We start from the raw sequence: 22,652 nt of genomic DNA on the forward strand, positions 1-22,652 counted from the left end.
AGGTTTACTTATTATTCATGTTCATTAGGAAACCGTGGCATGGCTTTACAATAGCGTATAAGGGGGTAAAGAGCGGACGCTCGACAATGGACCCGCGGGTAGGATTCCCAGATCTGAATTTGGAATTCCCAACATCCCCAAGTACCCCGCTTTCGTTCTAGCGTGAAATAAGTCTGGGACCTCGGAGCTCGTTCACCATCTCTCTCCCTTCCTCTCTACCTTTCTCTTTCTCTCTTTCTATCTTCCTTTTCTCCGGTTCTCCTTCTAACCCAAAGCTGACTATTTGCACTTAGCAACTAGTGGCATGGTACCTAGGTGCCCTCAACTAAAATACTACTTTCCGTCGACTGACCTTTCTACAAAGTAAAGCAATGAATACATTTAGATCGTAAATGTTCCCCTACTTCGGTCCAACAATCGTCGTTCCATCTCGTGCATTATGTATTTCCCTCTAATGCGTCCATTAAGTGCGATGCAAACGTTTAAATCAAATTTCTATTAACTGTAATTAATGCGCGTGACACCTAGACGAGTCGAAGTTACGTTCTTATCTCTGCGAGTTGCCGTATCTGAGAGTAGAAAGCACCCGTTGCTCGCGTTCATTTTCGAAAAGTACACGAACGAAATTCCCTTTCTACGCCAAACTCCAAGCTCCTAATTTTCTAGCCGACATGGTGGTACCGTTATTGCCTTTGTTACAATCGCGGTTTGATGCATTTTCCTAACATTTGTTTGAAAAAAAAAAAAAAAAAAAGAAGAGGAAAAAATAAAAACGAAAAAGTATGAAATATCTAGAAAAGCAAAGAATGGAAAAAAAAGCTAAATAAACGAAACGAATAGAATATCCTAAAAAGGCCTATGAATTTTCCATACGTACATTGTTCGCTACCGAAAAACGAAATAACTTCTACCTCTACTATTACTACTACAGCTACTGTTACTACTACTACTACTACCCCTGTTCCTATTTCTCCTTTTTCTAGTTTAAACCTTTTTGCCGGATATTCGCGAGCAGGTGCACTCGCTTCTTTCTCGATTGGGTCGGTTTCGTCCTCTTTGAAAGAAAGGCGAAAGGTTGGATAAATTATCGGTGACGATGCTTGAAGATGAAGTCACATTCGAATAAGAAATTCCAAATATAAGAGAAAGAGAGATAGAATATCACCGTGCAGAACGTGGAAGAACGCGTTTCTGTTTACAAGATGAGCGTCGCTGGTTGTAAATCATGGGAGCTAGAGATGGGTTGAGCGACCACGTTGCATGGGAAGAGGGTCGGAGAGCAAGAAGAGGAATGTTCGTAGGGCAGAGCGAGGGCAGAGGGTAGAGCGAGCGAGTCTGTTGGGAAATAAGGAGGCAAAGTTACGTTTCCTCGCATTCACTCTCTTCCCTCTTTCTCCACCCTTCCCTCTCTCACCGTCTCTCTTTACCCTCTTCGGGCAGCATCGCCACAGCCTCATCGCATCGTACCTTGCCCTCGGCAAATAGCTATGTAACCCTACCGTATTCGCTTTCTCTCTCTCTCTCTCTCTCTCTCTCTCTCTCTCTCTCTAGTTTTATCTCTTTCGTTCTATCTCAAACATTATAGCCGTATATTCCAACGTGATGAAGACTTACCTTCGAACCATGTAGTTTGCATCGTTTATTCGTTCCTTGGTTCTATAAGTCGAATCTACTTACTTTGATACTTTCTTTCATTTTGTTGTTAAATAAAAAGAAAAAACAAAGAAATGGAAGAATAATCGAATCAAATTATTTCTACTGTATACAGATCGATATTTAATAACTTATGTTAGTCTTATATATTTAAAAGAACGAAATTAGAATTCACTTCCCAAGATCATTTATAATATTATTATTTCTTCCTTTTCTTGGTCAATATACGTAAATTGTATTTATTGTCTCGAGAAAAAAAGATTTGTTTCAATAAGTTGTCCACTTTTCCTTTAGTAGTATTCTACTTTGCAATAACCTTTACACACGTTTCGCGAAGCAGCTCTTTTCTTTGATGGCGGTAAGCGTTTCCATCTAAGATTTATTTAACTCATATCTGCCATTTCGTGCAAACGCTTCCAACTATCCTACGTTCGTGGCATGGCCATTAAAGCGTCCACGTACGTGCGCCCTTTTTTCTCCAGCGACAATTTCCGAAAATTTTACCATCTGCGTGGGGTCGATTCGGATATGACACAAGAAGGAAGAAAAAATGATATTGCCTGCTGGTGTACACAGCGTGTGTTCCCCGTCGTTTTCTGGGGAAAAGAAAATATAACGTGAGAAATTTGATCCTCCCTGACGTTAATTTTCTTAAAATGATTAACGACGATATTACGAAATATTTTCGGAAATCGCTAGCAGGTCGACGTGCTCGTTGTTTTAAATAATCCAATGAGAATTTTAATGAATAATTTTTAAATAATAAATAAGTATGTAAATATGCGAGTGAATCTCATTAATCTTGTTATCAAAAAAAAAAAAAGCAGAAAAAAAATATAAAATAAAATTATACAAAATTCTTCTACCATTTTTTCCGCTTCGTTGCCTCATCTTGGGATGGAGCTACATTAACGTTGGAGTAAATTGAATTAAATATCACGGAGAAACTAAGCCGAACCCCTTTTTGTATTTTTCAAAAAAAGAAAAAAGAAATATAACATACATTTTAAAAATTCGAGTTAATGATATTATAAATGATATACATGCGAAGAAATGTAAATTACAATGAATTAAGTATATTTAAATTTGCATGTGTATTTACAATAAATTATAAGAAAATGAAATAATAATATGTATATAACAGACACGTAACGATAATTAAAATATAAAAAATCTTCATTTTTTTTTTTTAAATATGTATTATGAATGAACAACGAAATTCGAAGATAAAGTTTGTTCGAATAAAAGATTCGAATTAGTTAGTGAAGAATTGGAAAATGGACTGTTCATGCTCACGCGAACGATACCAGGCGAAAAGAGAATATCAAAGACATTCAATTCGACAAAATTTTGTTTGCAGAGAGGACAATGGGAATTGCGGAGCTCTTTCTACGGTATTTGTAACTAGCGTTGCTTGCAGATCCGTCTGCGAAGCGTCTCGTTTCTCATTTCGAAATTGCATCTTCGAGGCATGTATATAGAGAAGAGAGAGAGAGAGAGAGAGAGAGAGAGAGAGAGAGAGAGAGAGAGAGAAAGGCGTGTCGCGACGACGATCGACGATCTTGTCGCCTCGGCAAAGTGAATATTTGCATATTAATGTGATTACGGTAGACATTCGCTAGAGGGACAGCTTGTGCACAGGCAGATGGGTAGAGGGAAAGAGAGAAACAGAGGGTAGAAATGAAAGCGAAATACCATGAGTAACAAGGAGAGAGACAAAGCAACTTTGAAGATACCAAAGACGAGAGAAAGATACCCGCTGAGAGAGGGTCGAGAGAAATGAATCACATCATTATGAATAATAATACGACTTGTCTATCGTACTATCTCTTTCTCTCTCTCTCTCTCTCTCTCCCTTTATCTTTTCTTTCCTTCTGGTTGTCTGGTTATTAATAGTAATGACTTAGCAAGGGTTTTTGCTTAGGTGATGGTAAGGATGGCTGTGTCGTGTAAAACACGCACTACTCTTTCTCTAACTCCTTCTCTTCTATCTCACCGTCCAAACGTCCTACTTCTTCCCGTCCCTTATCCATCAACTACGCCTAACACAAACGTAAACAGTTCTTCATTTCTCTCTCTCTCTGTCTCTCTTTTATCTTCATCTCTTTCTCCTGTCATTGTAACCCCTACTAGTGTATATGGAATCCTCTCGTGTAACGCCGCAGGAAAATCATGTAAAATATTTCGCAAGAGCCTGGTTCCTACAGCTGCTCGAGCTCGTCCAGTATAAGCATCTCTCTCTCTCTTTCACTCTCTCTCTATCTATTTATCTATCTATCTCTCTTTCTCTCTGATTGCTATGCAACTGTACGTCGAGTGCATCGCGAGACCAATGGAGCAATGTAAACACCCTCGCGGCTCATTGTCACAAGCTTTGGAGTATAATCTTCATGTTACTCCAACTTCAATTTAAATAAAGAGAATTGAGAAAAGAAATGTAATAATGATTAACGAATAATAATTATTATTTTGTACTTGTATTGTTGATAAATTAAATGTCTTCGTAAAAAATGATTTAAAACATTTTTTTTTTTTGTAATACTTTACATTTATTTTTCTCGTGTTATTATTAAAACAGTTATCAATTATTTATTATAATCTTTATAAAGATTTAAGATTACGTCATGATATGATATAAGGCTTAGACGAAGCAGTTACGAGCGCAATGGTTTTCCGGTGTTCGATTATCAAAAGACTGCAAGAGGATCCACGAGGACCATGATGAACCCGGATCTGGTTACTCTGATATTAAATCCCCCTTTAAAACTACACACTCCGGTAGGGGTTTATATCTACCGAGTCGAGTCTTCATCCATCCAAGCAAGAATAACCGTGGCAGAACAAAAGGACTGGCCTCGAAATAACTCTATTATTTTTTCGAAAGAGAATAAGCGGTAGAATTTCGACGTTGACTTTTCACGTAAAATATTTCTAGTCCATGCGTGGTCATAAATTCGCGATGATAACTATGATCGTACTTTGTCTATTCTTTCGTATTTTTTTTCTTTTCTTTTTTTTAGTCGATTGTACCAAAAAGACAAAAAGAGAAGAAAAGACCTAAATCGTCAAGTTTAATATCATATAAGGGGTGGTAGACGCGGCCAACTGGCGGTTTGTGGATCGCATGCTGCCCTTTCGTCATCGAAAGATAAATAAGGAAATAATATTGATGGTAGAACTAAGTATACCCTAAGGGTTTTAGTATAGTTATATCGTCACGCTTAATAATGAAAAATGGTAGAATACCGAGGAGAAATAAATTAGAAATGACATAGCTAGCGACGATCGTCTTCTATCCGAATTAAGGTGAGATAGCTCATTAACGAGTTATGCACGCGAACCAGGAATATAAAAAAGATATAAGGTTGCGAGGTTATATTTTTTGGGTGGTTGTTGAAAAAAACTACACGCAGGTAACAATGCAGACACGTGGCAATGGGATCGTACATTTCTACAGTTCTATGCCATGTCGCGCAAAGATTCAAAAGCAAAAATAAAAATAAAAAGATACAGACAGAAAGAAGAAAAAGAAGCGAATGCATTTATTCCAACCCCTAAAAATAATGATAGCGTGAGCCGACACCGCGGTGAAATTCCGAAACCGAATATAAAGTACCGGAGAGCTTGGGAGTCGTAGAAAAAGTTGAAAAGTGGTCTGGTTGAAAGAATGGAAAGTAAGAGAGTGCCGAAGTCAGATGCGAGCAAGAGTCGAAAGAAAAGGACAGGCACGCTCGCCGCATTACTTTGTACAAATAACGCTTGCCGCTGTAATTTGCGAAATTCCCGTTATTTTACATTTTAAACTAGAAAATAAAACGGCCTAGAGCTGGCGGCCGCTTATCCGTCCAACGCGATCTCGATCGTATCGCCCTCAGTCACGCTTACCCTGCTACAAACCGAGCACGACTGCTCTGAAAATTACTGTACTACCCTACGTGGCGTGAGTATTATTTTTTCCCCGTTTGCTACCTTTCCACATTTCCCACACCCCCCTTACCTTCCCTGCCCCCTTCCCTTCATAACCCCTCTTATTCACTACCACCTACTTTTCTTCGATCTTTTTTGCGTCCTCTAGTTTTTCATTTGTATCTCTTCTTTACACGTATATATATTATAACTAACATTTTAAATCTGAGAAAAGAGAAGATTTTGAAGTCGGGTGTTCGCTCTGGCGGAGCCCGCCTAAAAGTTCGAATATTTTCATCGGTAAGGGATGATTCTCCACTTTACCAACATAGGGGTGACTAGTATTTCACTTTTTGGAGGAAAAACCGAACGCTGTCGCCATCCTACGGACGATGGTCGAACTACGGTTGCTTTTCCAACGTCAGAGGGGTTGTAGGGGTGGTTCGACATTTGCTTGGAGAGGGATGTCTTTGGTCAAGGTGGGGGAATTCTGTACAAGTCCATGTTACCCTCCTCGAAATTTCCTTCTCGTTCGTTATTTTTTTAATACGACAAATATTCTTGAGTAAATTATAAGGATTTAATTATTTTACATAAATATTTTCAAAGTCAATCATTTCGTAACTAAAACATTAATTACGTTTATAATAATTACAGTCATAGAGAAGAGAAATTCAAGGAAGTTAGATAAATCGAATCCTTTTTAAATATCACCTGGCATAGTTCGTAAATGTTTAGTAGATTATTCGTTACATGTTACATGAAATACAAAAAGAATGGTTTCAATTTAGTAGTTTCATTTTTTATTTCTCTCAATCCATATTTTTAGGAAATCATGACATTTTGCCTCGTGCAAAATGAGCTGTCCGTGGTGTATCCCCACCAGAAAGGGGAAGAAATAGTAGTGGGGTTGAATCGATACAGCCACGATACAACGGTTGATGTCTTGAAACTCGAAATAGGAATGCGCACGCACCCCCTCCTGTCACGGGTCTATCGAGCCTCGAAACAATGTAACAGGAGCGGATCGTTTGTCGCGAACAGGTGACTCTCCCGTAACGATACAGACGTCGTACATACGTTTAGTTTTTAAACGCTAAGAAACAAAGCCTCCCCCTCGTCAATAAAAAAAAAAACGTAAGTACTCTTCATACTGATCATGGAAAACAAAAGAATTTCATGTGTCATTTCGAGGATAGATACGAGTCGCGTATCGGAGTCAATTGTTGGTGTGATTTTACTCTTGTCAGTAAAAGTTTTTTAATAATTATTTGCTTTGAAATTTAGTATTTATTGTTCTTATCAAATGTTACTTGATATAGTGATTTTAAAAGTGATATTGCACCCTTATTTTGTATACATAAAGTAGTAGATGAACTGTAAGTTTACCACTGTCTTGTCATAAACATCGTCGAACTTTACAAATTACTTGATATTTTTTCTATTTCTCTCTCTCTTTCTCTCTCTTTATTATACATTTTTTAATATTAAAGCTTATAAAGCAAACAACATTTTCTTTTAATTACTAAATTTTTACAAGAAAGAAATAATGTAATGGTATTAAGAATTTATGTTAATGTGTAATCAGTAATTCTCAAATACGATCGAACGATTCAAGTGTAAGAATAAACAGTCGATATAGTTCATTACGTATACACCGGACGTTCATGAGTATGGAATGTCATCCGCCATCTCGAGTAAATGCAAATATGTGCTACGATGATAAAAGAGAGAGGGAGGCTTATAAATATAGGACATGACGATAGCGAGGATGCATACGATCTAATTGGTAAATATCGGCTAATCTAACAAAGTATTTACAATCACGTAGATCAATTAACGATTCTAATGTCGTTCCTAATGGTTAACGATAAATGTTTGACTAATGATTCTTTTCTTTCTAGCAGTCTCTTTGTTCTTTTCTTTCGGAAACCTGCAAAAGAATACATTAGAAGCTAAATTCATTATATATATGCATCTATTTCAATTGTAACGATTCATTCAACATGATTTGATCTGAATAAACATAAAAAATAAAAATAATAAGAAAATCTTAAGAAAAAAAATGTTAATAAAATCATTTCAAACTTGTTATTAGAATAATAAAACAAAAATTAATGTAAATGTTTAACGAGATAATCATTGTGATCACTCACGCGAATATTTTATTTAAAAATATTTCTGTATTAACGGAATAGAACGATAGGCAATAGAAAGAGGAAGTAAAACGAGTGGAAAGTCTCGTGAGAGCGATAATCGTAAAATGTTCGAGAGAGAGAAAGAGAGAAAGATTGTGTGTGCGTACGTATGTGTATATATATAGGAGTAGTATGCGTGAGGGTAGTATTCATGGTGGGTGGTTAAAGTGTCAGGGCGAAAGCAACGATACAAGTTCGAGATGCATGGTACTCGAGAGCGATCGAGATCTAAGGGGAAAGCTGAAAGTTCGCGTGCGAGCGACTAATAAAGCGGTTGTCCGATATAAATGAAAAAAAGAGACGGAGTAAAGAAATATTTATTGAAATTGAAGTAGTATCGTGTGTGTCCAAAAAGAAAAATAAAGGGTAACGATGTAATCAAATAATGAATATTTTAAAATATATTTATACTAGGGTGAACCAAAAATTCGCATGCGTTTATTTTGTTGCTTCAGATAGTGCAATTTTTTGAAGTCAATCAAATTACTTTATATGCAAGTGAAATATTAATTTAATAAACTCACAAACTTTTGGTTCATTCCAATAATATATTTAATATAAAATAAAAATCTATTGTGTTATGTTTTAAATTATCAAAACCAATAATAAATAAGAAAAGAAGATCTATAGATCGATCACATTGATGAAAGAAGTAAAAGTCGATCTGGGTTTTCCGTGTGATCTTAAAGCGTAATGCGAACCTCGAGTTTCGTTATATTCTACGTGTATACCTAGAGGGACAAGCACCCCTTTGCCACCCCTGTCGTTCACTCCAACGCGAAAACGAACGCGGGAGAGCGCGGGCGCGCGCGTACTCGGACTTCTATAACGTACGGGGGACGGGGGAGGCCGTGGAAGGGAGTATGAGGGAGCGAGAGACAGATTAATGTGACCCCGTCACCGTTTGAACAAAGCTTCGCACAATGGCCGCACACACCAGGGACAGTGGACGATCGCAACGAGAGACGCTTGCAACGATCTATGCTTACGGATGGCTGGGATGGTAGTTTTGCTATGCGAGCGAGTGAGTGAGCGAGCTCTCTGGATATATTACCCGCCACTCGTGGCTATCACCAATGAGATTCAATGCGTGATCATGCCAGTCCGCCAACGTTCCCTCGTTTTCTTCTCTGTCATTCTCTCTTTCTCTCTCATTCTCTCTCTCTCACATACAATCTCATGTCAACCTCGATACAAGCAGATATTCTACTAGATAATCATTCTTTTTCGTGTTTTTTTTTCCTTCTATTTATTTTATCTCTTTATCCTATCGCTACCGTTGCATTAACCCTTTCTCAACGCTTTAAAATTCAACCAGATGATAGAGAACAATGAGAGATGAACAAAAGAAAAGAATGAATAAAAGAATAGTCTAAACAAGCTTCTTTCGTTCTTTCCTATTGAATGCATTCCTTAATTTGGTATTTTATTTTTGTTATCGAAATATCGTTTAATTCTGTCAGACTAATCTTTGGGATTGACTACTTGCGCGTTCTCCAAACCATGCTCTTCAATTATGCCCTCGTATTTTCGTTCATATTTCCTCGATCACACTCATTCCTGTTACGTGAAAGGGGACGGGGGTGAGGGCGATGATAGTTGTGACCACACCCCCGGGCGTGGGTTTTCCTGCGCGCGCAGAAAATTCTTACTTCTTATCGGAGGGACTTCCTATTCTGGCTCACATTCTGCGAGACGATAGCTAGAAGGTTAGGTGTGATAGACAAACCGATTTGAGAAAAGGATCGGATTTGAATTCTTGTTTCACTTTATCTTGTATCTTTTTTTTTTATTTCTTTTCTTTTTTTCGATCAATCTCAAGAAAGAGTATCAAGGGACGACGAGTTTTCATGCAATAAACATATATTCCAACCTGGTAGATGGGAAAATCATAAAATAAACAATGGCAATCGAGTTGCGATTGGAAGGATTGTGTTACATTGTTTGAAATAAATTAGATCCATTTCAAGGATTCAATGAAATCGTAACGTTACTCGATAACAACGATATAATATGGAAGATATTTCTTTTCCGATTAAATGAATTTATATTATCGGGTAAAAAAACAATGTTTAATCTCAAAGTATTATGATTATGTTTCTTTTTTTTTTAAAGTTCAAAGAAATAAGTACGATCATGAAGACGGTGGCACGATCGGCCAGCCTAAAAATGTTAGTTTCAGGTTCTTAGGTATTTTCGCTATGGTCTCCATTAAATCACTGGAAAATCTGTTCCAGTGCCTAGCGGCATGGTCGCCACGCCAGTGGAGAATAAAGAGGGGCTTATTATAAGCGACGTTAATTCTCGAATAAATAACCGCGGGCTTGCGCGAAGATCGAGAAGAGAAAGAGGGTTGTTCTAAGAGTAAGAAAGAAAGAAAGAGAGAGAGAGAGAGAGAGAAGGTGAGTAAAGATTGAACTTGGAAAGAACGATGAAAGAGAAGGAAGGAAGGAAGGAAGGAAGAGAGGGAAGAAACGGAAAAGGGATGAGAATGTAGGTGGTTGATTTATTTCGGCGCCGCAAAGATCTGGATCCGCGTACGTGTCCCGTGCTTCAAATTACCAACTTATAAACTCTCTTCCTCTCTCTTTCTTTCTTTAGAAAACCCTCTCATAGATCATTTCATTGTACGAACAGAAAAGCAATATGTGCCCAAGTGTCGACACCTCTTCGAATCGAGGAAAATGTCATCGAAATATCTCTTTTTTACAAATTTACAACCATCTCGTACCTTCGCGGTCGATAGATCCTGCTGATCATCGCGAGTCCGTCTTTCCTCAGCCGGTCGTCTTACCTAAAACAATGGAGAACAATCTTCAATAATAACGAATAAACGTTCGGACATATTAAATTTGTACTTTAATAAATTGTTATTAAATAACTGTGATAAAATTGTTTTAGCAATAAATGGATTTACATATTTATGCATATTTATTTTAATTGCTTGAAATTCGATTTTACATCATATCGTATTAGAGAGAAGAAAATGGGACAAAGACAAACGAGAAAAGAAGACCGAACAGTAAGTCGAGGTCCGGAAAGTCTAAACTTTTTACAGCGGTGTTAGCGCATTTAATTTATCTGGCGATAATGGGGACGAGGCAGCGGTGTTGCGTCGAGGAGAAGAAGAAACGAAGAAAGAAGAAGAGTAGGAGGAAGGGTGAAAACCTCGAGCCACGAGAAGAACAGAGAATCCTTATTAAAATTCATTAATTTCGCCCATCTATGAAAGTTTCATTTTCATGCAAATCTGAGGAATAATCCGGCTGAAAAAAACCAATTTGAATGACTTCGGAAGAGTCGTGCCGGTCGCTAGGGAAACTTGCTTGTTGTGCGAGAGTATGAACGTGCGTACGCACAAAGTTTGACTCTGTAAGTGTGTATGAGAAAGAAAGATAGAATAAACGGTACGTCAAACGTGGCAGGATAAAGCGACATCGTATTCTTACTAAACGGTATTATGCAAATGACGATCCCAACGCATGAAATTTTGGATAGCACGAAAATAAAACTAATGTGATGGAGAAGAAAAGCTATTTCCTGTAAAGCTTTGTAAAAACGATTGAAAATAAGAAAAAGAGAAATAGATAGAGGAAGAGTGAGAGAGAGAGAGAGTGATAGAAAGAGAGAATGATTGTGAAGAAAGGGTGAGTGAGGGAAGAGAGAGTAGAACGAGCGAACAAATCGTCACGACAGAAATCTGGGCCGACGTGCAATGAGTGATCGCACGTTTCCAGTGGTAACCTCGAGAGAAGCGAAATTTTCCAACCGACAGCCACGTCAAAACGATTTGTCGTCGGCCTTCTAAAGAGAAATGCGAGTCACTCTCCCTTCTTCCTTCTTGTGGGCGGACGACAACCATTTCCTCAAGTCTCAAGAAATCATCCCTTACTCCTATCCTGTTTGCTCCTATCTCTGCCTTTGCACACGTGCATTCATGAAGGACATACGCAAACTGGAAGGAGTACAACCTTCTGTCGATTCTTTTTATTTTCTTCTTTCTTCTTCTTCTTCTTCTTCTACTTAGTCTTATTTTCTTTCCTCTTCTCTTCTCTTTCTTTTACCATTTTCTCAGACCCTTCTTATCTGTTTGCTATTTATTTAGGAGGATCGGACGAATGGCACTCGACTGATACCAAGCGGACAAACCCAAGCGATGCTGGAATCACCTCTTAAGAATACACATGCCCCAGGTGACGGCTTATCGCGTTTATGCAACATTACCCTTTCCCACCGTTATTTACACCACTTTCCATATTTTTTCGTTACTCTTAGTATCTAACCGTGCTTTTATTTTAACGCTCTGTAAAGCAGTTTGAGAAATAAGAATTATTATCTGCCACACTTATTCAATTTTTTTTAAACATATTCTTTAGTTTTACTTTTAATTTGACGAAATATTTCTATAAGATTTGTTTTCATTGTATAATGATCTTATAAATCAAAGGTTGTTTTATTTACGTTATTTATAAAGGGTTTTATATCCTAAAGAACCTAAAGGATATTGACGATTTCGTTAAATTCAGTTCGCGTGACAGGAAGTCCTAAATTGCGTTGTCGTTGTAAGTTGCGACGCGTTAACGATTACGATTAATCGTTTCGACGTGTTATCCGTCGGCAAACGAAAAGATTCAATCGATACGATTAACCACGATATCGAGCGTTATTTTGATTTCGACGCTCTCCCACCCACGTAAATCGTGTTTTCTGTGATTATCGAATTTACCCATCGACTCATGCGCGTTCATGAAAGTGCATTTATTTTCAAAGAAATTGATGAATTTGCTTTATTTTCGTTCAGCAGATTTAAATATCGAATTGAGTTCGCTCATATGCACACGACCGTCCCATCCACGTATCCCGACTATTGTTTTGCATAATATTTTTTTGCATTTTCTTTTTTTTTCACCACGATAAACATATCTATTTTTCTAAACTAAAGACATTTTTTGCTTATGAAAAACGTACAAAAGCAGAAATTTTCAATTAATCGGATAATTGGACGATGATGCGTGAATAAATATTTATATTAAAATTATATTATAATATGAAAGAAAGAAAAGGAGAATTTGAAAATAGTTATCTTTGTAAATAACGAATTACGAATAATATTTTAACGGTTCTGTTCATATCATTTTTATTTACTCTTTTATAAAATGTAATTTGCTGAGCGTATTTCGTGCTGCAGTCAATTCGAACGATCCCGGTCGAGCGACCGTTGTCGAATTTTATGCTTGAACGATTATGTTAATATGGATAACGAAGATAACACGACCGCATGCATGATCCTACCATCTCTCTCTCTCACACACACACAAATATACACACACACTCACTTGTGCCATGTACACTGTTTTCTCTTTCGTACATACCTATGCAATTCCAGTATATTTTACGAACACTTCCTACTTTTTTGTATTTTTCTGCAGCCCTTCGATGAAGCGCCCTTTTGCGATGCTCGGCAGCATCGTTCTAGGGCGCATACGCGAATACACATAAAAATATGCGGACTTGCGAGGCTGCACGAGTTCGCTGCATAATCATGCAGTCGATGAACGCGAGGGAGTTAACCATGCGAGAAAGGATAGGGCAGGGAGAAAGAAATTTACGGGGATCCGCATCGAGTACGATACTATTTTCTGTCTCGTCGTATATCATTCTATGTTCCCTTCGCTACGTAACCTTCCAATTTAATGCATTCTTTGTTAATATTCAGTATGTTATACATTTTCTGGCATAGGTGACGTCCAAAATTATTATTATTATTATTTTTAATGTTTTTTATTTTTTAAATAAATACCTACACGAAATATTATAGTAAAAAATAATGTTAATTTTAATTAAGATTTTGTTTTTATCAGGGAAATAATCGTTGAGTTCTTAAAGGTTCGTAGAATATGAAATAAATCGATAAATATCAAAGCGATTTGGAAGTATTCGACAAATCGACAGAGAAAGATACTCGATAAGGGAGATACACGAAGTTTCCATTCGTCTTACCTTAGCGAATCGGAGGTCTGCCCGCTGTCAAGATAAAGGATGTTTAGGACAGTTGGCTGAGTTCGACGATCGATGAACCTCTTCTTTCTGTCAAAACACCACATACAACGGTTACCGTTCCTTTTAAGAGATATGGACAACTCTCGAGGGAAGAAATTGTAGGACGATGAATCAAGAGTTGAAAAGGTGTCGAAAGACGGCTGTCGGCCATTATTGTCGTTTCTACTTCCGACTATGCTACGTCTATATTTTTATTATCGTAGTGGTTGAAGGAAAGACATTTAGTAATTGTTTTCCTGTTATTCGTTTGTTCGAAGTTTTAAAAAGAACACGAAAAGAGAAATAGGGAAGAAATATAGTGCGTCCCTTTTGGATCGATTTTACGCAAGAAAGACGAATGAAACGTAGGTCTGGTTTCTCTAGGATAAAAGAAGCCGATATGGTCGATATACGAGCGTAACTCTTATCGCGAAGAAGCCGGCGCGTGGAAGAAGAAACATCCCTCGTAAATATAAAAGGTATAAAAGCTACCCTTTTGATGGAGTGCCCTCTTAAGGGTCAAACTGGTATCGGCTAGTACGTTCACCGCAGGATGACCAAGAAGAGGATCGAGTAGAGAGGTTAACGGGTATGCGGAGGGTAGGTCCTTGAATCGTTGCTTAACCACCCTTACTTTACGGTCTCCGTATTTTGTTTAAAATTTACCCTATAAAACACAGGCACACCGATGCCATTCGATTAAATGCATAACTTTATTTTTTCTATACTATATATAATTAATCTTAATCAGGTATAATCTATACTCAATCATTTAAAAATATCATAGAGAATTTGATTATAAAATATTCTTTAGAAATTTCAACGTATCTAAATAGTAGTGATAGAAAAAGTTTTTTGATTATAAATGAAACAAGTTCGTAGAATTGCGTATAATAAAATACTTTGCAATTCGATATGTTTTCTTGGAAAGTTAACAAACGACATCGAACATGAATAAGAAATAGCAATTGGAAATTCGACGATGGTAGAGCCGATATCGTTTTCATTTTCACCCCCTGGCAATATAGAAAGCTATTTGTCTCCGTAGCTGAACCAAACGGGTACGATGCGATGATAGAAAGCATCATCGAAATTCAGAAGAAAGCGTCACAAGATATTCCCATTTCCTACGCGCCATCTCGGTCATATGGTATCGCGTGTCGGCCTGTTTGCTTAAGGATATCAACGAGAGACGCAGCGGTAGCTCTTGCTTGCCAGCTAGGGGTGAATAACTTATGTTTACCCGCATGAATTCTCATATTCAGCGTAGCTTAAAGCTGCAACTTTTCACGGCGTTAAGCGATAACAAGCTTGAATAGACCTGTCATTTAAACGAGTCTCTTAAAAAATCACTTTTCAACAATCTATATTCTGTCTCCCTCTTTTTCACACATGCAGACATATATCTAAATATTTTGAAACGAATAGAATATATATATATATATATTAGAAATAAATTCAAATTAATTAGAGAATTGAAACGTATTTTAAATTCCTTTCGTTGCAATCATATACAAATCGATTTACATCAATTAGAAGAAATAACAATTAAAAGGTAAAATACAAATGAATAGAAGTTATATTTCTGAAAGTTAATGAAAAATAAAATTAACTATAATTCCATATCGAATTAATTCAGGTATAGAATAAACATTCCACGTTTTGCACGTTTTGGTAGGTTCATTAAGTTTTCGATATTGGTATGCGAAAAACAGTGTATTTAATTAATATAAAATTTAATGGCTATTAAAATAGTGAAAATTTCAGGTATAAAAAGTCAAAAGTGTGTAATTTCATGAATTTTCTTTACTTTTTATTTCGTAGAGTTAATCGATGTTGTAAATGAGCGGATTATATTGTATAACAAAGAACGATGATGGTTATTTAACAAATGTGTCTTGTGAAAGGATATTAAATAAAAGTGATTTTTATAAACCGTGTAGTAGGAGTATACACGAATGAGCGAATAATACAGAGTGCGTATAAGCCGAGAATATAAAAGCCTAGCTAGCATATCTAATGTATACGATGAAGCTAGCAGTCAACTCGAGTCTTGGCATATCCGTTGCACTTCCACTACCTAGTCGATCTTCAAGACCGTAGATGATGTATTTTGTTAATGTACCGTATGCGTCATAGAAACGATACACGGATGTATATCAAGGGAGACATACCACTGAGAAGTTATATTTTTGGAAAGTAACCATCCAGCCACAGCTAGCGTGTCGGCCATAAAGCCGTTTTATTTCTTCGGGGGCGGTTTTAAAATTCCACTACTGAAATGGCGCGTGTGTGAGTGTCGGAGGAGGAGATGAAGGGAGTGGAAAAGAGAAAAGGGACAAAATAAAAAGAATCGGAAGAGAAAGAGAAAGAGAGAGACGCGTTTCTGTTGAAAAGAGTGAAACAGAATGAGAGAGACAGAGAAAGGGATAGTCAAATATAGAGACGTAAACTCTGCGAGTGAGTCGAGTAACAGCGGAAAAGGGCATGCGGAGAGTAAAACGAAAAATGTATATGTATATATATATATCTATGTGTGCATTTGGTTGTGTACACGCTCTCACGTAACTTCCATCCCTTTTTAGTCTTGAATTCGGTGGGGCTTCGCTCATACATATGGGACCAATTTACAAAAATTATTCAGAAACCAAGGACATTCAGGGTGTGCCTACGCGCCATTTTTTGTAACACAGTTGGAACACATACATCGTCCATAGGATTTGGGAGATTTTTAGAGAAATCGAGGGTGTGCAGACAAAAAAAAAACATCGTGAGAAATAAAAAAAAATGGAGAACATAACTAAAGACAGAATGGTATAATCGTGTTTCCTCGATCGACTCTTTCACATTTGCATGCATGTGTAACATGAGACGCGATTTTTATTATTACGTCGTGATTATCAGGGAAAGATTTTGAGAAAAAATTGAGAGGTTGTTTTTTAAAGACACCCTGTATCATATAAGAAAGAAAAAAAAAGAAACAAAATCTTTTCGTTTCTATTGCTATACGCGTTTCATAGTCGAAAAACAGATAAAGAGATGAGAGAAGAAGGAAGAAAAAAAGCACTAGGAGTGTGAGAGAAAGAGAAAGGAAAGAAAAAAGGGAAAAAAATAGATAGAAAGAAAGGAAGAAAGAAAGAAAGTAGAAAAGTGAGAGAGAGAGAGAGAGAGAGAGAGAGAGGGTGAAAAAAGGGGCTTATGAGAATGCCTCGCTACACTAAATAAATAAAGCAAAACGTACAGAAGGGCGTGTACCTGAGACTAAAAAAGTAAACCAAAGAATTGTCGGGCTTCCAGGTGGCCGAAAGAGAAGACAATGGTGGGTGGAGGAAGGAGAGAAAAGTATCCGAGAAGAAGAACACGAGAGAAAGAGAAAGAAGAAACAAAAGCCCGCGGGTGACCCGCCCGACTTTGCGAAATAAAAACTCACTTTACGGGGAACTTTTATTGCGAGCTCAACGTTTCTTTTGTATCCCTTTGCCCCTGTACGCTACAGCGCTTTCAATCGGTTCAACGAATACATAGTTTACCAATGGTCGCGTTGAGAATACCGCCTTTCTCTCTTCCTTAACAACCTCTATCTTTTGCCTTCTACCATTTTCTCGTTTCATTTTCTTATCTCGTAGTTCCTCTTAATTCCTCTCCTTCTTCTTTTGATTCAAACGAGACCTCTTCTAAGAGAAAAGGAGCTAAGTAAAGAAAGAAAAGGAAAAATGAAAAGCTTGAAGAAAAAGAAAGAGAAAGAGAAAGGGAAAGAGAAAGAGAAAAAGAAAAAGATAGGAAAACGTAGTAGGAAACCCTCACCATTTTTTTCCTTCCGGCTTGGCCTTGGTCTTTGAAGTTTTCTCTTATTTTTCATTTAGGTATTACGGAAGAGTCATTTAAACAACAAAAACGATCTTCCGGCTGGCCGATTCTTGTCGCCTATTGTTATATTTATTTCGGTTGGAAGTGAATTATGTTCCGAATAAGGTGAAAAAGTTTAAATAGGATTTAACTAATGAGGATACGAATTTAACTAATGACCACTATTAAAGTCGTCACTCTAGAGATAGTTTTGTATATTTTTTTTTCTTTCTTTCTACAAAGTAAAGTGTATCTTTCAGAAGAAAAAAAATGTTATGCGATCTGACGAAAATTTAATTTAATATTCGTTAAGAAATGAAAATATACGTGAAAAAAAGATAAATATGAACTTCGGCATTGAAAAAGTTTCCTTTTTAATTTTTCGCATAATATTCGAGAATTGTTATAGTCTCTTTTATTTTTATACGTTCTCGAAAATACAACAGCACTCAACGAGAAAAGTTGAAAAGTTATGAAACATTTGTAACGATGTGCGCTCTTCGAAAATGCGATGATTAATTTTTCATGGTTAATTTACCGATTAATTTGCCAGGAGGAAAAGTGGTTCTTGCATCAAGTTGAGGAGGGGGTCTGTCAAGAGCACTGATTGAAATATAGGGTAGAAAGGCCTCAGGCTGCAAAATCGAGGGTGGAATACCGGTCGGATTTAAAGCGGCTGACAGCGTTTCTACGACGAAATATTTCCTTACCAGTTTGTAGAAAAAGCTTTCTGTCGATTATTTTGACGCTTCTAGCGACAAATAAGAGTACGAAAGTAACTTGAAACAAGAAAGAGAGAGAAAGAGATACTTGTCGAGAACAGTCGAATAGAATAAACGATCTTTATTAATAACATTAATTTCTCATAATCATCGAAACGTATGAATCTATTTTTTTGAAACCAAAAAATCAGAGGAATGAGCTCTTTTGGTTGACCAAAAAAAAAAAGAAAAAATATGTTTCAACCAGAACAGCGAATGAGTTAGCGAGATTCGCTTTGAATAATAGATAAATGCAAGCTTGAACGATGGATACGTCGGATACGGGTGCACGCCGAATTTCAGTGTGATTTCCTTGGCATTTTTCCGGGTGTAATAAACGAGTGACGTTTGCGGCGAAGTTCGCAATTAAACCGTACATACAAACTGCGCATACCATACGTAACCGATGTACCCTAGGCGCGGAATGCAGGTAAAGCCCGTTTGTTTTGGAAATTGCGTTAATTCGCCGAGCGCAGACTGGCTGATTTTGTGAGTGACGTGGCAATCACTGCGCAATCACCGAGAACGAACGAATCGTAGAAACGAACTGTCGCTTTCCTATACACGAAATGCGGGCGAACGTGTATGCGATCCTGAAAACCGCGAACGAACAATCATGAACCACGAATAAAAATTCATATGTGTTAACAACAATTTTTTAATGGCACACTCGTATCCGTAATTCGAATGTTTTAAAAAATAAATATACTTTTTTTACACGAATATAAATTAAACTATTATTTCTTCCGTTAGTACGAGCATTCGTATAAATTAAAAATATGTTTATATTAAAATTATTGCATCAAAATCGTCATATTTTTATCAAGGAATTTTGCAGTTACCTAAAAAATGAATCAAATTCATGAAAATAATTAAAAAAATATTTTGAATAATAACATATGCATATGATTACTTTATAAATAAATACTAGAGTTGTTATAAAAAGGCATCGAATTAATTGGTACTCCTAATATATTAGGTAGTACCTATATATTTGTTTTTCCTATTATCTATGAACCGAGATTATCCCGTTGCTTACAAGCGAAAATCTTTTAATTAGAAAAGGTAAAGGAAGCGAACACGAGTGCCTACGGCATATCGGTGTTGCAGTAAACGAGAAAATGTAAAGTGTCATCCTAGTAATTAATCATCTATTAATTGGTAAGAAAAGACGCACGTCATCTAGCGAAATTGCTCGATCTTGAAGGGACGACTCCCACCGAGTCAAACGCCTTTACTCGTTATTTATAATTAATTAATATCCGCTCGCGTTTATGGATTAATCATTATGTCCATGCCATCATCGTTCTACCATAGAACAATACATGTACGGTTTTGTAATATTTCTCCTCAAGTTTTACGTAATTAATTTTCGTGATAATGCATAGATCGTTCTTTCGCAAATACGTAACGAACTGTACCGCGTGAGAAAGTTCATTTTACAAGACCGAGCAATACTTTCTACGGAAGTTAACGTACTGACAAAGTTGAAACGTTAACATGTTTGTCGTGAAAGCTTGCATAGTCTATAGAGTTTAAAATATAATAAAATGAAAAAAAGAGAGAAATGAAGTAGTAAAATAAACATACAATTTGTCATATATTCTCTTTATACCGTTCAAATGTAATTAAGTTAAACATCGATCGATGTGACATGAAAGGATTCTCAAAATGTTGTTCGAATTTATTATTTACCTATTTCCCTTAAAATCGGACAAATGTGGATGCATTGTTTATTTTAACTTTCTATTTCTTTCTCAGAAGAGTGATTTACATTCGTTGGTTGGTACCTCTTTCAGTACTGCATCGTAAATTAAATTATTCTTTTCGTATAACTCGTGGGAATGCCTCGCACTTATCAGAATCATAAAATGCGATTCGATAATAACGATGCGAGCGGCATTTCGATGAAGAATTATTTTGTTACTCATGTCTCGTATCGTTTAACGTAAATTCATTCTCTTTACGAAACTAACAAAAATTGTATTATCCATTTGGTGATAAATTTTCATTGAATTACAGTTCAAAATTTATTTTTGTCCTTAAAGTTTATTTTTTCTACATGTGTCTGTTAAATCCCATCGTTATCACTTGTATCACTTGATAATAATGTAAAAGAACAATGAAAATAAAACTTTACGGGATGAAAAGTTAAGAAAAAAGAAAAAAGGGTATTATTTTTCAGGAGATTTTGTGGATAGCAGGAAAAAAGATATTCGGGAAGTCAATAAGAAGTCGGATATTATATCGCATGGAAGTGCAAATATTTTTCCGCAACGCACGACCGTGAATGCAGAATCAATAGAGATGGGGTGGAGGATAGGAGAGGGTGGGATCCATTGTGCTCTTCTCTCTCATAGGTTACACGCGTCTCGCGTCGAACGGTGGCATGCATGGACCGTACAAAATATATGCGGCATGCCTACATAAAATATCTATAAAGTATAACCTGAGCCTGCCTCAAGTTCTCATATACATTTATACACATGTATATATATGCACGAGTTGGACCATCACAATACAGAGTACGGTTGTATAAATCACGTTGAAAATTTATTCGCTTCAATAGAGATCTACGTGAAAACCTAACAGATAAAGCGATGGGAGTCTACGTGTATAGGACACCCAGTATACGTATAATGCAGTAGCAGGAAGCAAGATTGCGCCAATTTAATGTAAAATCTCGATTTGAGACGACACCTTGTCGATGAATCCCATATTTTATCAACGATCGGTTTAACTTAGAACCCGCCGTAAATTTGTCCGACTGCATCGACGGTAATACGTGGAAACGGAATTCTCCGACAGGATTTACGTTGTATAATTTATTGATTATTTCTCAGATAGTACATATGTATAATATTTATGTATACATATAATATATGGGAGTATTAGATTCTTTTTTCATTTTTTTTTTTTTGGCAGGACAGCACAGCATCAACGGGGAAGGTCGGCCCGGTTGACGACATTTGTGTAGGTAATCAAACGACGAATCAGAACACGACGAGCGTGAATTTTTCTGAGCGAGTAGGAATGTTCGTACGGACACGTGTAGCTTATTTTTCAATTTATACGAGACGTCGGCGACCCCAACAGAAGGTATGGTTTTTGTGAAATCAATCACACGTTATTTGCTACCACACGTCTCTCCCGATTGTAGGGGGATGTCCAACGTAAAAGGAAAGAGAAAAGAGATAGAGAAAGGGGAGGGTGAGAAACAGAACGAAAAGAACAAGAGTGTGGGAAAATATAGGAATCGAACAGGGAAGATCTTTTCGTATCAACATTGAACACTCGACAAATCGATATAAAAAAAAAAAAATGTAGAAAATTTATTTGAATAATTTTTTGTTCAATTTTCTCTTGCAAAGATTTAATCGAAGATATCTATTATTGTTTGTACGCGTGACAATATCGTACTATAAGAAATATAAATAAACATTTTTTAACAGTTCGGCGATACACGAATTTATTACGAATACTTTTTAACTGTTTCAACTGTTAACCGTTCTCTGAGAAAATGATAAAGGGATTAAAAATGCTTTTTATTCGTTCCAGTACCGAAAGGTTAATCAGGCTTAATCCCTTTTAATTCTCGGCAAACGAGATCCGACATTCAGCCGTATTTCATCCGACGTATAAAAAAATGTTTAGCAGAAAGCAAGTTTGTGCGATACTTTTTGGTAAAATAAGAGAAACTCTAATCCGGAAAAAACCGAGCACGAGAGGAAAGAAGAGTGGGTGAAGGAAGGAAAAAAGATAATGGTTGCAGCTGACCGTAGAAAAGAGAGAAGTAGAATGGTGGGTAAAGGGAAAGAGAAGAGAGGGGACGAGAAAAGCAGAGGAGGGAAAATTATTCGGACACGGATATCTCGTTGTGTTATTCCACCAGCTTCTGAAATATATTTACGAAATAAAAAACTCATTTCCCAACGTGAAACACAAAAGCATCCTCTTTACTATGTTTCACAAAAATATCAAAATACAAGTCTGAAGACTGCATCAAACTTTCTTTACAGCTCGATTTACTACAAAATCATTTACTTGTCTGACGTTGGTAAGTAAAAAAGGGGGAGAAAAAAAAAGAAAGAGAGAAAGAAATACCAAAAGATCAATGAGCTAGAAAGAAACGTAGAATAAAGACGACGAGAGTACTAGATAAGAAAAGAAGGGAAAAGAGTTAGAGAGAGAGAGAGAGAGAGAGATAGATAGATAGACAGACGAACAGACAGATAGACAGACAGACAGA

The 22,652-nt window shown here is 36.8% G+C and overlaps 1 protein-coding gene and 1 long non-coding RNA gene across 8 annotated transcripts in view; one reads left to right on the forward strand and one right to left on the reverse strand.

Moving 5' to 3' along the window:
- Positions 1–22,652, reverse strand: part of LOC107065093 (nucleolysin TIAR) — a 418,517-nt gene that overhangs the window by 302,306 nt on the left and 93,559 nt on the right. For 5 of the 7 annotated variants that reach the window (XM_015318424.2, XM_015318423.2, XM_015318425.2 and 2 more), the window contains one exon: positions 10,489–10,551. The exons of the other annotated variants lie outside the window; for them this stretch is intronic. In XM_015318424.2, coding sequence (XP_015173910.1) covers positions 10,489–10,551 — 63 coding nt within the window. The remainder of the gene's footprint in view (positions 1–10,488; positions 10,552–22,652) is intronic. 7 annotated transcript variants of the gene reach the window in all.
- On the forward strand, positions 4,277–10,158 carry LOC149033624 (uncharacterized). The gene is made up of 2 exons (XR_016177069.1): positions 4,277–7,348; positions 7,464–10,158. It is a non-coding gene; the product is annotated as an uncharacterized LOC149033624 (long non-coding RNA).

The sequence above is a fragment of the Polistes dominula genome, unplaced genomic scaffold, assembly GCF_049000335.1.
Source record: "Polistes dominula isolate Pdom_NZ unplaced genomic scaffold, Pdom_raw_medaka contig_28, whole genome shotgun sequence".
Lineage (NCBI taxonomy): Eukaryota > Metazoa > Arthropoda > Insecta > Hymenoptera > Vespidae > Polistes > Polistes dominula.